Genomic DNA, 14,210 nt, shown 5'->3' on the forward strand with positions numbered 1-14,210 from the left:
TTTTATTAGGTCACAGTTTCCAAGAACCTATCGATGATGACATTGAGGACCTACTGTACACCTCACACACACACTCGCACACACACGCACACAGGAGTAACAGGCATACCAGTCAGGCACAGCCCCACAGACACAACTCAGAACACACATTCATATATTCAGCAAGTGCTTACTGAGCATCTAGTCTAGGTCCTCTCCTCCCAATCATTTACTCCCCTGGACCCTCACCCCCACTCAGGACTTGATTGACTTCCTAGGCCCAGCGGCTCCCTTCCCTTCCCCATTGGCTAAAGTGCCATCCCTCCACAAGATCTCCCACCTCTGGGGCATGGATTTGGTCAGGCCAGGGAGTTTAAAGTTGGCCTGGCTCCTTGAAGGAGGATGGGAAGAGATTTGTCCAGGGCTCACACTGAACCAAAAACCCCACAACTTGGCTGAGAACAGGATGAACTTGGTGACATGTAGCACACTGGGGGCTCTGTATATGTGGTCAGAAACTGTTTCAAACCTACCTCCCTGGACTCCAACCCTACCACCCCCATTGGCTTGTCTAAACCAATGGCTAGGAAGTGGGTGCCTCCAACCATCTACCCATGAGCCTACGTCTCTCCTTTTTTTGCCATAATAGTGGATACCATCATAAATAACACCCTGATGGCCCCCTCTTTCGCTGATTCCTTTTCATCTTCCTGATCTATCTATGTTGGGGAGCTCCAGGACCTGAAACTTGGACCTCTTCTATCTATATTGATTTCTTAGAGATCTCATTGTCTTATGGCTTTAAATAACATTCATATGTTCCCAAATTTGTGTCTTCAGCTAGAATCTCTCCCCTGAACTCTAGGCTCATTTGACCCACTGCCTCTTTAACATTTCAACTTATATGTTCAAAACGGAGCTTCATCTTATTTTATTTATTTATTTACCTGAGAATATTTTTCTATTGACTTTTAGATAGAGTGGGAGGGAGGGAGAGAGACCGGTTGCCTCCTGCATGACCTCAACCAAGGCCGAGGATCAAACCTGCAACCGAGGTATGTGTCCTTGACCAGAATCGAACCTGCGACTTTTTGGTCCACAGGCCAATGCTCTAACCGCTGAGCCATATCAGCCAGGGCTGGAGCTTCATCTTAAAAAGTCAAAATAATGTTCCTGACCTTCCCACAAACCCACTCCTTTTCAGTCATTCACATCTTGGTAAAATTAACTCCATCTATCACATTGCTGAAGCCAAAAACTCTTTCGTAGTCTTGCCTCTTTTTTCTTTTACATTTTATGCTGAATCCCTCAGCAAAGCCCATTGACTCTATCTTTAAAATAATTTCCAGAATCTGACCACTTCTCACCAACTCTCAGCAGCCTCATATCCTCCCTGGATTATTGCAATTTGCCTCAGACCTGGTCTTCAGGCTTCCATTCTGGCACCACTTTGGTCTATTCTCCCTCGGACAGCTAGAGAGAGCTTTTAAAACATGGCAGATCATGTTACACCTCTGTTCAAATCCCTCTAAATGTTCCCCATCTCACTTGGAGTAAAACATAAAGCCTACAAAGCCCTACATTATCTGGCCCCTATTATTATCTGATAACATTGACCGCCTTTCTATTCCTCAAACACACGCTTGCCTCAAGACCTTCACACTCACTGTTTTCTCTACCTGGAGCATCTTCCCCAGACATCTGCATGGCTCTCTCCCTCACCTTCTTCAGATCACCTCTCTGTTCAAATGTTATCAAAAAAAGTCTTCCCTGACCACCCTTCCAATACTCCCTTGTCCATCTAGCCTTCTTTATTTTTCTTTTTTTTAATTTTTTTTTATCCTCACCCGAGGACATTTTTCTATTTTTTGTTCAGATAGAGTGGGAACAAGAGGGGGGAGGGGAGGGGAGAGAGAGAGAGAGAGAGAGAGAGAGAGAGAGAGAGAGAGAGAGAGAGAAACATCGATGTGAAAGGGACACATCAAATAGCTGCCACCCACAGGACTAACCAGGGCCGGGGACAAACTGCAACCGAGGTACGCGCCCTTAGCAGGAACCGAACCCGGGTCTCTCTGGACCCTAGGCCGACACTCTAACCACTAAGCCAAACTAGCCAAAGCTCTTTATTTTTCTTAGAGCACTCATTGCCATCTGACATGTATATTTTTCTTGTTTGCTTATTGCCTGTCTCCTTCATTAGAATAAAAACTCTGCAAAAGCAGGAATGTCCATCTGTTTATTTTGGGATTTGGGTTTTTTGTTTGTTTGTTTGTTTGTTTGTTTTTTAATTTATGGTAGAGAGAGAGGGAGAGGAAGAGAGGTAGAAACACCGAGAGAGAACATCAATCGGCCACCCCCTGCATTCCCCCCACTGGGGATTGGGCCTGCAACCCCAGGCATGTGCCCTGACAGAGAATCAAACCGGGACCTCCTGATGCATGGGTCAATGCTCAACCACTGAGCCACAACAGCTGAGCTATTTGTTTATTTTTTAGCTGCTGTATCCCAGTGCCAAGAACAGTATCTGGAACATAGAAGGCCCTCAGTAAATATTTATTGAATAAATGTGGCACAAATGCTTTTTTAATTATTTCATTATTTCACTTTCTTGCCAATTCTCAGGATCTTTCACAACAAAGTTTCCAGGCAGATAGTATTAAATTTTCGTTGAAACTGCTATGCCAGCCCTGTACTGTATTCTTGTACCATTCAGGATCTTGATGGGAAACAAAAGGCATGCTCAAAAAGGTTTAACAGAAATAAATTTAGCGAAGGGGCCAATTTACAGAGGTGAGGGCAGGGTTTGTTGCAGGCAGCCACTGCACATGATTAATATAGCTTCAAACCTCAGGCTGTCTCTCCTTCCTGACAAAGTGGACATTAAAAGTACTGGCTGAGCCCTGGCTGGTTGGGCTCAGCGGTTAGAGCATTGGCCTGTAGACCAGAGAGTCCCGGATTCGGTTCCTGCTAGGGGCACATACCTTGGTTGCAGTTTGTCCCCGGCCCCATTGGGGTCATGTGGGTGGCAACCACACTATGTGTCTCTCTCACATCCATGTTTCTCTCTCTCTCTTCCTCCCTCTCTCCCTCCTGCTCTATCTGAAGATAAATGCAAAAGTGTCCTCCAGTGAGGATTAAAAAAAAAATTTTTTTTTTTAAGGTACTGGCTAAAATTCTACCCACTGAGAAGACTTCCCTTCAATACTCTTTCAGGGCCATGCCTAAATGTAAGCAACTGTCTACTTCTAACTGAAACCAGCATACCTTAGAGACCCATTTGAAAATCAAGGCTATGCATTTTCTCCCTCTGTTAACTGTTTGTAGAATAAATCTCCATGAAGGCTTAAGTATGATCAAAAAAAGAAGAAAACAATACAAATAGGAATCTGAGCCACCAGCTCATGCCTTTACTCATACCTTCTGAAACTTCGAAGGCCTGTTTTCATATGTACAATGTCCATTTAACAATGGAATGCTACAGTGCACATTTGCTATAGATAACACCCTTAGGTTCCGTTGTCACTGGGTGATCCCAGTTTGAATTTTAGACCAGGGCCCAGTGGCAAATCAGGAGCTGCTTTTCAAATAGGAAATGATCATTAACAGAAGAGGTGTGACCTTACTCCAATAACCAAGGGACTTTGCTATAATTCTCCTACTAGGACGCCTACAGCACCCTTCCCTGCCACAGACAATCTGAAGTTCACTGGACTTACAATGCATAAGGTTCAAGCAGCAGGGCAACTTTCAGTGGAGCCTAGACCTCATGCAGACCCCTTCCTTGCTCTGGGCCTCATTCAGAACTATCAGCTTTATGCCATATCCAGTAAATATTTTGCAGTAGTAAACCTAAACCTGGTGTTGCAACTCTACATACAACCAGGTCTTGAGCGTGACCCTTTGCCATATCTGCCATGTGGTCACATAAAATAAAGATTCCTTAAGAATTCCATAAAGATTATGGGATCTCCACCCATACCTTGAGTTACAAGTTTAAGATCTTACCTTTATCTTTTTCTTCTGCTAGCACAATCAGAAACAGGATGCACACCCAACAATATATGTAATCACCATTTGAAATCACTATTTGTGGCCATAGCAACTAAGTGCCTCTGGGTTTTATCTCCTAAAGCCTTTCCCTCCACCAACATTCCACCCTAGACTATCACTGGTGATAGTCTAAGTGATTGTGATGCATCTCATGCTCCAGATTACTAGAGTCCTCTTTTCCTATGCAAGAAAATTATCTGTGTACTCATCAAAAACATGAACGATCCAATCCTAGGATCTCATTTTGGGAATCTATTTTCTGGGATCTCTTCTGGTACATTTACTGTATTTGTCAGGACCCTGGCAGGAAACAAATGGCACACTCAAAAGAGTTTAACCAGATGGTTGAATGGATCTCCTACATATTAATTTCTCTTTTGAGGTCGTCTCTTCTGGCCTATCTCTAGTCTTTCTTGAAGGATGGGAAATCACTTGTTCTCTTCCCCATCTGTCAATTGCTTGAAATATGGGAATTTGTCTGATGAGCTGGCTAGCCCCTCTTCTTAGAAATCCCCTCTTGGTTCCCAGGATCAAGAGGAGGGGAAAGATGAAGGGGGCTCTTCTGGGCCAGGCTCCCTCCAGCTGTTCCGTTGACCCAGGTATTGGACATACAAAAATGGTAAATAGAGCCCTGGCCAGTTTTGCTCAGTGGTCGCCCCACAGACTGAAGGGCCTTGGGTTTGATTCCCAGTCAAGGGCATGTACCTGGATTGCAGGTTCGATCCCCTGCCCTGGCCCGGGTTGTACAGGAGGCAACCAACTGATGTGTGTGTCTCTCACATCTATGTCTCTCTCTCCCTTCCTCTCTTCCACACTATCTAAAAATCAATGGAAAAATATCCTCGAGTGAGGATTAACAACAATAAAAATAAAAAAAAAGATAGAGAAAAGGGCAGAGCTCACTGAGCTAGTAAGTTGAATCCCAGAGGTCTAACATGTGGATCTCCTTCCAAGAAACAGCTCAGCTTGCCTCATGGGAGAGCCTGGTTCCCAGGTGATGGATGGGCAGGCACTGTGATGACTTGGGGGACTACCCAGGCTCCATAGTTGTTCTGAGGGCACCAAGAAACCTTCTTTTCCATCTGCACCAGAGAGAAGAGAAGAACGTGAGAACAGAGTGAAGAAAAGGGATAAACCTAGGGAAGGGACCACAACTCCTCACTCTGGCCCCCAATCCTGACCACCACCCCTGAAGGTCAGCTCTCTGGTTGATAATGCAAGTGCCACCAATGAGATGATAGTGCAGGCCCTCTCAAAGGAGCTGAGAACACAAGGTCCCCTTTTCTTGGCTAGACTACAGACTGCTTAAGTTCTCAGGGCTAAAGCCAAGGAAAGCAGAAAAGTGGGAGGCTGCTAAGGGGGGAAGAGGGATGGCAGGGTTAGGTTCCCAGAAAGAGGGGGCAAAGGGGAATCCACAGAATGAATGTTAGAGGGGGATTTCTGAGCAGAAATAGTGATAGTTCTGGGCTATAAATAGGAGGCAGTCGGCAATCACAGCCTCACACAGGCTTCCAGACTCACATTTCCAGACCCCTGCACACCTCACAAGGACACCTGTGACATTTCAATTCCCAGCCAAGTCTCAGCCTCACACAGCCTCCTGCATATGCTCAGAGACTCACTCACACGCACACTCTCACTGTCGGTCAGCCTTTGTTCACCCTCCATGGCATCCTATGCAGCTGTGCTACTGGCCATCAGCCTGCTGATTCTGTGGACCTCTCCTGGTAAGGCTGAGGGAGATTTGGGGGAGGGGTGATGGGAGAGGGAATGTCTAGATCTCAGACTGCTTAGCCCTGGACAAGCGGGACACAAAGAGTTAGGTCTGTATGGTTCAGTAAATCTGGGGGTGCCCTGTGCCCTGTGTGTATGCCTGTGAGTGTGGGTATATCTGGGACCCTGCATTCCAATGTGTGTCTGTCTCTTGGTGTATCTCAGGGCCTCTGGCTGCCCCTCTCTCTGCTGGCTCTATTTCCTACTGCCTCTGTTTCCCAGGCAGAAGGAGAGAACAATATATATTTGCTTAAGGTGGGGAGAATGAGAGACACTGAGGCAGGGCTAATAGTAAAAATATTTAACAATTCATAAGCTAACCCAGCCTTCTGCTACCCCACACCCATCCCTTCTCCATCAATTCAATGCTGTGATCAGCATTGACTCTTCATTTTTGGGACAGTTAAGACGCCTTGGGAGAGAGATTGGGGTGATGGGCTAGCAGGAAGGCATTTCTGGACCTCAAAAGAGTGGTTGTTTCCCAAACAGCTTAGAAGTATTTCAGTATATTAGACAACTAAGACTGCCACACACACACGGGTGTCCTGAATCCCATTTAGGGCTGTGACCTCCCTTCCTCAGGGTCCCTATGTCTTAACACTACCTTCTTTCGCCTATTGCCACCCCAGCTCAGGGTGGTTCCAACGACGCAGAAGACTGCTGTCTGTCTGTGACCCTGCACCCTATCCCTGGGAATATTGTGCGAGCCTTTCGATACCTCCTCATCAAGGATGGCTGCAGAGTGCCTGCTGTTGTGTGAGTCACAGGGAGGGGTGCATCTAGCCTCATCCCGCCAATCTACCCCCACTTTCTTGTCTCTCTTCTCCTTGCCAAACTCAACCCTTTCAAAGAAGCTCCTGAAACTGGCTTTCAAATGTGTTCCTCAGCCTCTGCCCCTCATACCTGGGCCTGCCGGGAAGCTGGGTTCCAGGGCTCCATTCTCTCTGACTTCTGACCTCTGACTCCAGGTTCACCACAAAGAGAGGTCGCCAGCTCTGTGCACCACCAGACCAGCCCTGGGTGTACCGCATCATCCAGAGACTGCAGAGGAAATCTGCCAAGGCAAGCCCACCCTCCTCAGCCCTGCCTCCCCTCTGAGTCCCTTGCCCAAGACCCCAGCCCATGACCTTGCCTTTTCTTCTCCCCCACCACCAGAACAAGCACTAGAGCAGTTAGCCCATGACAGCCCCCAAGGGAGCCCTGTGTCTGAGTGAAGGGATGTGAAACACTGCCACCCTGGGGAACCAAGGACCAGAAGAGAGAACCAGACCTCCAGCTCCTCTGCACCAGACCTGACCCAGCCGGGGCAGGGCCTGGAGTATCAGTGTGACTGAGTGTGAATGAGAGGGTGAGTGTGGCAGGAGCACAGCTTCTCCAAACCCAGACTGCACTGCTTCCAATAAAGCCCACTGGTATCCACAGATTTGTCTGTTTGCTGTTTGTTCAGGAGGCCCAGGATAGGAAGGGGAGATGGAATGGCAGGATCTATTTTCCACTCTGCAGCCTGAGTAACCTCATCGACCTCCACCTGTATTCTCAGGATGAGTTCCCATAATCAGGGCTCCACCTCCTGTCTATTTGAAATCCTGTCACACTCTATGGTTCAGCAACACTAAACCTGTGTGTCAGTTCTCTGAACAAGCCAAACTATCTCATGCCTCCCAGTCTCTGCTCTCTAAGGCAGGTGTTCCAGCATCCAGGTGTCTCAGAGATCAGGTGTCACTAGGGGGAAGGGAGTTGTCAGGAACCAGTTTTATGGCTAAAGGTAAAAGGGGACCCAGCTCTACTGCCTGGGGGGAAAGTACCCCTCTACCAGTGCTATTCCCTCTGGAACACCCTTCTCTCTCTCCTGCCCGCTTAGCTTCCCAACTGAGTCTGGATGACTCTTACTCTAGGAAGCATTTTCTGACCCCAGGCTGGCTTAGGTAGCCTCACTCCCTCCCAAGCTCCCAGGGATTCCTGCCCCTCTCTCCTTATAGCACCTATCACACTAAGTTATAATGGCAGGTTTGTCAGCCTTCCTGGACAGGGATCTTGTCTATTTGGTTTCCACTGTCTCCCTGGTGTTCAGCACACTGCCTGGCACAAGGTAGTCACTCGAATGTTTCTCTAGAAAATGAAGAAATAGGTGAGGAAAGGCTTGGCAGCCAGTGGTGAGGGCTCATATGTCCAAATAAATTCTGACCTCCAGGCCAGCCCTCCTCTCTCATCAGTCAGTCTGGGCCAGGGCCAGCTCCATCTGGGGCCACACTTCTCAGGATACTGACAGACAGACCTGGGAGCCAGAAGTGAGAGATAGGAGAGAAGGAGGAGCAGCCAGGGAAGCTAGAGCCATTATGCCTGAAGGAAGCCCACCACACCCTGAAGCCCACATGGGGTCCAGTGCCCAGGCAACACTGAGTCCAGGGGATTCACAGTGAAGGAATCTCAGCTTTGGGAGATTCTGTAACTCTCAGAGCAGCCCAGGCAGCTCTGGGAGGAGTAAACCTCTTATGCTTGGGCAATCTGAGGAAGCTAGCTGGCCTCCAACTATGGCCTCTAAGACCCAGTTGGGAGTAGCAAGTCTGTGGCACTGGGGTGGAATGGCAGCTGGAAAGCCAGACTGAGCATCCTCACCTGGCAAGAGTGGCCAACATTATACCAGATATAACTCATCTGGTAAAACACCAGGCCTGCACAGACCTGGGCAGACTGGGAAAGGGAGAAACAGTGAGGGGGCGGTGCCAGCCTCTCCTCATTGAGCTGAGAGCATGACAGCTTCTTCCTCCCTCTGCTCCTAGAAGCAGGTGTTTAAAACCTCAGATTTCCCAGGTCTTAGAGTTACAAGGAGTGGGAGGGATAGGGATAGTTTGCAAGAACAACTGTTATGGCTGGGAAATGTAGCTTAGCTACCTGGGCGAAATTACCCATCCGTTCATGCATCCATGCATCCATCTTCCCACCCACCCACACATCTATCCATTAATCCATCCATCAAGTCAGCCAGCCATGGAGTTCCAAAGGGTCCCAGCTGTGGATACCATTTGGAGTCTATGCCCTGCACCCCAGCAGGCAGGGGACAAACATAGGTGTGAGTGGGGCGCATTACCTCAGTTCCTGAGTTCCCAATGAAGCCAAGCAGAGGTCAGCCTATGACAAAGGCAGACACAAACTGTCCCTCTGGACCCTCAGGAGAACACACAGATAGAGTAGGAGAGGTGAGGGTGGGAGCCCGGAGGAAGGTGCTACCAGGACAGAGGTCCCTGGACACCATTTCCCTGCCACTGCCACTGCATGTTACAGGAGTATCAATCCCACAATCATGTTTCTGCCCCTCACTGTTCAACTCTAGGCAATATTTTTCCTTACTTCCCGCCAAGGCCTTCGTTCCCCCATCTGTCAGGTGGGGGTGTCTTAATTTTTAAGAGTCCCTCCAGACAAAGACTTGACTCATGAATCTCTGGGTCTCAGGCTAACACTTGTCGTTTACATGGACTTCCCTAAAGTCACACATGTTCAGAAATGTCACCACTTTCTAGGGCCATGGGGGAACACCGTTTGGGAACATAAGAGAAACTGAGGCTCAGGAAGAGAGATAATCTAGGAGCTAATGAAGTGAATGAAGAACCTGAGGAAGTCTGGAGGCAGACACCAAAGTCCCATAAAGAGCAGGTATGCAGCCCTAACTGGTTTGGCTCAGCAGTTAGAGCATCAGCCTGTGGTCCAGAGAGACCAGGGTTCGGTTCCTGCTAAGGGTGTGTACCTTGGTTGCAGTTTGTCCCCGGCCCTGGTTGGTCGTGTGGGTGGCAGCCACTCTATGTGTCCCTTTCATGTCGATGTTTCTCCCTCTCTCTTCCTCTCTCTCCCTCCTACTCTATCTGAACAAAAAATGAAAACATGTCCTTGGATGAGGATTAAAAAAACAAAAGAGCAGCATGCAGCCCTCCCCACCTTTTCTCCACCCAGTGCCTTTCCTCCTGGCTTGCTTCCCTCCTCTTTTTCTCACCCCCACCCACCAATCCTTCCTGGGCACTGGGTTTTATCTCCTTATCTCCCTGTCAGAAATATGAGAGTTTAGCCCAGCAATTTAGGACTTGTCCTGACTGACTCAAACATTCTTAGCACTGTGACTTCATCTAGTCAACATCTGCTCCCTGTTTCACTATAATTCGCTGGTAAGTGTGGCATCTTTATTTATCCTGAGTTCTGGTGGACCAGGAGCCAACCTGCCTCCCTGACAATGACGGAGCTGCCAGCTCTCTGAGGGGTGGTGCGGATTCCTAGCTCCCAACCAAGATACGGGGACCTTGCTGTTGCCTATAGGTAGACACCTTTCTCTCTAGGGCATATAGCACCTGCTACAGGTTTAAGATCAGCAGCTGAGTGATACTTCCCTACCCAGCAGCCAACATCTCCCTAAAGCGACCTGACATCCCTGCTCAGGAAGCTCCCAGCTTCATAGGTGGACAAAAAGCTCTTTGTCCTGTCTATTAATAGAGTTCCCAGAGGAAGGGATTGGACCTGTCAATCTCCATTTCCAACATTGCTCTGCACAGAGGATGGCACAGAACAAGCTCCAGTACACATCTGATTAACAAAAAATGGAACTGAAGATGGCCCTTTCTCATGGGGCCCCTCCATCACTCCTCATACCTGGAGCACATCCAGTTCTCAAGGCAGTGGTGCTGTCTCTGTAGCGTGGGTGTTTGGTCAGAGCCAGCCCCATGCAGTTTTGATCATATTTTCATCATCTCATGTTCCGTTTCTTGGTAAGCCCCATCCTGTGCCCCCCTTCTCTGGCCTCCGGGAAACTCGGAAACAGCCAGAAAACCTTGGAAATAGTCTCACAAAGGGGCAGGACTCCCAAGTAGGGAGTTTCCTTCAAGAGCCCCTCTGAAAGAATCAGCAGGCACCTCTCCGGTCAGAGAACTTCCTCGGTGGCCCCTAAGACTTTGCCCACATAGAAGGACATGGTTCTGTAGTACCAGCTAATTCACCACTAGTGCTTAACAGGTGCTGGGCACTGCTTTCGGTGCTCTTGTCATTCATATGTTGCAGCTGAGGAAACTGAGGTAGAGATGTTTAGTAACTTACCCAGGTTGGACAGCTGGTAAAGTGGTCCTAGCTGGGCAGTTTGGCTCCAGAATCTGTACTACACATACTGCCTCTCTTAGTTGACCCATCTCCTAAGTAAAAATGGGGAGCAATACAGCAGGGCCAGGTCTGAGGAAGCAGCCCTCAGGAAATAGGGAAAGCCATTATTTTTGGGCTCTGACCATGTGCCAGCCTCCAAACTGAGTCCTTAATGTGTATGATATATTGCATCCTCAAACAACCCTATAAGGTGGGGATCACCAGTCCTATTCCATGTATGAGAAAATTAGGGCACAGAGAGGTAGAGTGACCACTCAGCTGGTGAGTAGCAAAGCTGAGATTGCAGCCCAAGTCAGCCTGATGGGTAGCGCTTGAGTTGAGGGCTAGGGGCTGGGATGTCCAGTTGGGGTGGAAAGGCTTGACTTCCCAGGAAGAGGTGGGGCAGGGGGGTGCAAAAAGAGAAGCTGAAGGCCTTGGCAGGACCCCAGAGCTTGAGCCATCTACAGAGATGCCCCCTGGAGGGCCTCCAGCCTCCTGGACCTCTCCAGCAGAAGTGGAACTGGCTTCCCCAGAACCTCCAGGAGGAAGTAGGCACAGGTTTCGAGGTCTGCCCAGGCCTCAGTTTTCCCAAGTGGAGCAGTGGAGAAGGGGTCAGGCTACAACTATGCCCACCTTCTTACTTCTATTCTCAGGACCTGGTGATGTTGCAATAAAAATAGGAATTAGGGGCAGAGCAGGGCTGGGATCCAAAGGGTAGGAGTAGAGGCGGGACTGAGTCCTGGGGGTGAGGCTTCTGAAAGGGGCAGACCTGGCAAGGGGACTCTGAGCCAGCAGAGCAGAGCATCTAATGACCACAGGGGTGGGATGAGACTCTTGAAGAACCCACTTCTGAGGGGCACTTCTATCTCCTAAGTGGTTAGGAACAGGCAGAACAGGGGAGAAAGAAAAGGGTTAGGGCAGAAACTCTGAGGATTAGAGTAGATGAGGGATTCAGACCTCTAGCCCCGCTTTTGTTCCTAGGACCTTCAAGTCTTCCCCGTAGCTCCCATGGGGAGGCAGAAAATGTGAGCTTGCCTGGGTTCCAACCCACCAAAGTGGGATGGCTTTAACCCTAGCAGCTTCAACACTGCCCTACTGTGACAACCATGTCCCCCGGGGCTCTGGATATCAGAATTGTAGTCCCTGGGAATCTGAACCCAACACCATCAAAACCTCAATGACTTTGCTGACCTCATACCTATCAGACCATCATTTCAAGGATCTGCCCTCAAAAGGAAGCCACCCCTTCCCACCAGGGGCACAACACTCAAGCCCTCCATCAATTCAGGAATCCTGACAGGACTTACCAATACCTATTGGTGTCCCCATTGCTGACAGGACCTCTATTAATGTCAAGGTCCCCCTATTACTATCAGGCCACCATTCCTCTTAGGAAATCCTAGCACTGACAGGAACACCCATGCCCATCAGGCAGGACAGCATCATTGCACAACTCCAGGAACACCATTTTCCCTGTAGTCTATGTAAATGGCACCTCCTGGCTTGGCAAAATCCTAAGTATCAGAGTATCTGTTAATGAGAGGACCTCAGTAATCTCAGAGCTGCTGTGACATAGGGTCGCCCCCACCCGAAAATGGGCAAATAAATGTGTTGATCAAGATTTTTACTTGCAAGCCACTGAAACGCATTAGCTGATTGAAACAAAAAAGGAAGTTATTGAAAAGACCCTGGGAAGGTGCAGAAAATGGAAGAATAAGGGAGCCTGGGCAGCCAGAACCACTCGCAAAGTATGCCGCAGAGCCAGGAAGGTCCAGACAGCCCTCCAGGACAGCATGGTGACACCACCAGAAGGAGATGCCAAATGCCAGTACCACCCTTACATCCAGACAACTGTGGCCCCTGCCCTGTATTCCAGGTTTTAGAGAGCCCTGCTATGTCTCTCCTCCAGTCATATCTCTGGACATGGGGCAAAGAGTACACAGGGCTAAGGGGGCATGCACATCTGGAGCTAGTGCTTCTCCTTCTAGACCACATTTCAGGAACTGAGAACTAGAGAATTCCATGCCTAAGTGGCCCCAAGCAACTTCAAGAGTCCATACAGACCTCTTCCTTAGATCTCTCCTTCCTAGGATAGACTGTGTCACTACTGTGCACACTACTAGGTCCAGAGAATAGCCAAGACATAGCTATTGTCAGGTAACATGAAAGAAACTTGTATAAATGGGGCTGGATTGTCTACACCAGACACATGAAGTCCTTCGTGGTGCAATTGAAACTGAGGGTAGTAAGAGGAGGGGGGTGGGAAGAGAAGGTGGACAAGTTGGGCACTGGAGCTTGGCTCTCCCCTTACCACATCACCCCATCATGGAACTCCAAGGTTTCCAAGAAGTCTAAAATTGAACCTGGTCTTCAAGTTATTTAGGAAGTATTTTTGCAATGTAGTAAGAGAGACATTTTTATTTGACAACCTGTTAGCTTGATTTATAACTTTTAAACATTTAGATACATGGTATGTGGGCCTCCATTTGTACTGTTGACCTAAGTTCTTCAAATGTTAGGTGGTCAGCCTGCCAGATTTCACCTCTGGAATCACAGCTCAGCTGCCCCTGGAAAACAGACATCACCTCTGCCACCACTCCTACCACCGCCAAAATGGATTTTTTACTAACCCTGCTCCTTTGTGTCACTACTAGCTTCCTATTCACAGTCCTTGAAAGGTGCTTCTAATTGGATAAGCCTTAGTTATGTGCCTAAGTCCTAGATGCAAAGAGAGCTAGGAAAATTAGTATGTGACCCTTGAGGGCTTCTGTGATGGAAGGCAAGTTCTACTGGTAACTGTAAAATTCATATAATAGGAAATTTCTCAAATCAAAGAAAGGGGTTAAGGTTGTGGGCAGTGAAAAAAATAATAATTTTTTTTTTTTTTTTAGCCATAAAATTAGTCTACCCTATGGCTATCCTACATCAACATACATCCTTCTTCCCAAACCCTAGACTTCTTAAAATTCACCCCTCCCCCCAAAAGAGACTAATTAGAGTCTTTAGCAAGTAACATATCTGTCTTAGTCGGCCTGGGCTGCCATAATAAAATATCATAGACTGGGTGGCTTAAACAATAGAAATTTATTTTCTCACACTTCTGGAGGTTAGAAGTTCGAGAGCAAGGTGCCCAGTATGGTTGGCTTCTGGTGAGAGCCCTCTTCCTGGCATGCAGATGGCTGTCTTCTCACTGTGTCCTCAGATGGCAGAGAGATCTCTGTCCCTTGCTAATCTTATAAAGCCACAGTCCTGTCAGATTAGGACCCTACCCTTATGACCTCATTTAACCTAAATTA

At 48.2% G+C, this 14,210-nt stretch overlaps 1 protein-coding gene across 1 annotated transcript; it reads left to right on the forward strand.

Annotated features, from left to right (window-relative positions):
* The first annotated feature begins 5,559 nt into the window (after positions 1-5,559).
* Positions 5,560-6,969, forward strand: CCL19 (C-C motif chemokine ligand 19). Its single transcript, XM_036261783.1, has 4 exons — positions 5,560-5,756; positions 6,432-6,558; positions 6,771-6,864; positions 6,958-6,969. Exons 1-4 carry the CDS (start codon positions 5,636-5,638, stop codon positions 6,967-6,969), a joined length of 354 nt encoding a protein of 117 aa, XP_036117676.1. The 5' UTR covers positions 5,560-5,635.
* Positions 6,970-14,210: the final 7,241 nt, after the last annotated feature.

The sequence above is a fragment of the Molossus molossus genome, unplaced genomic scaffold, assembly GCF_014108415.1.
Source record: "Molossus molossus isolate mMolMol1 unplaced genomic scaffold, mMolMol1.p scaffold_m16_p_14, whole genome shotgun sequence".
NCBI lineage: Eukaryota > Metazoa > Chordata > Mammalia > Chiroptera > Molossidae > Molossus > Molossus molossus.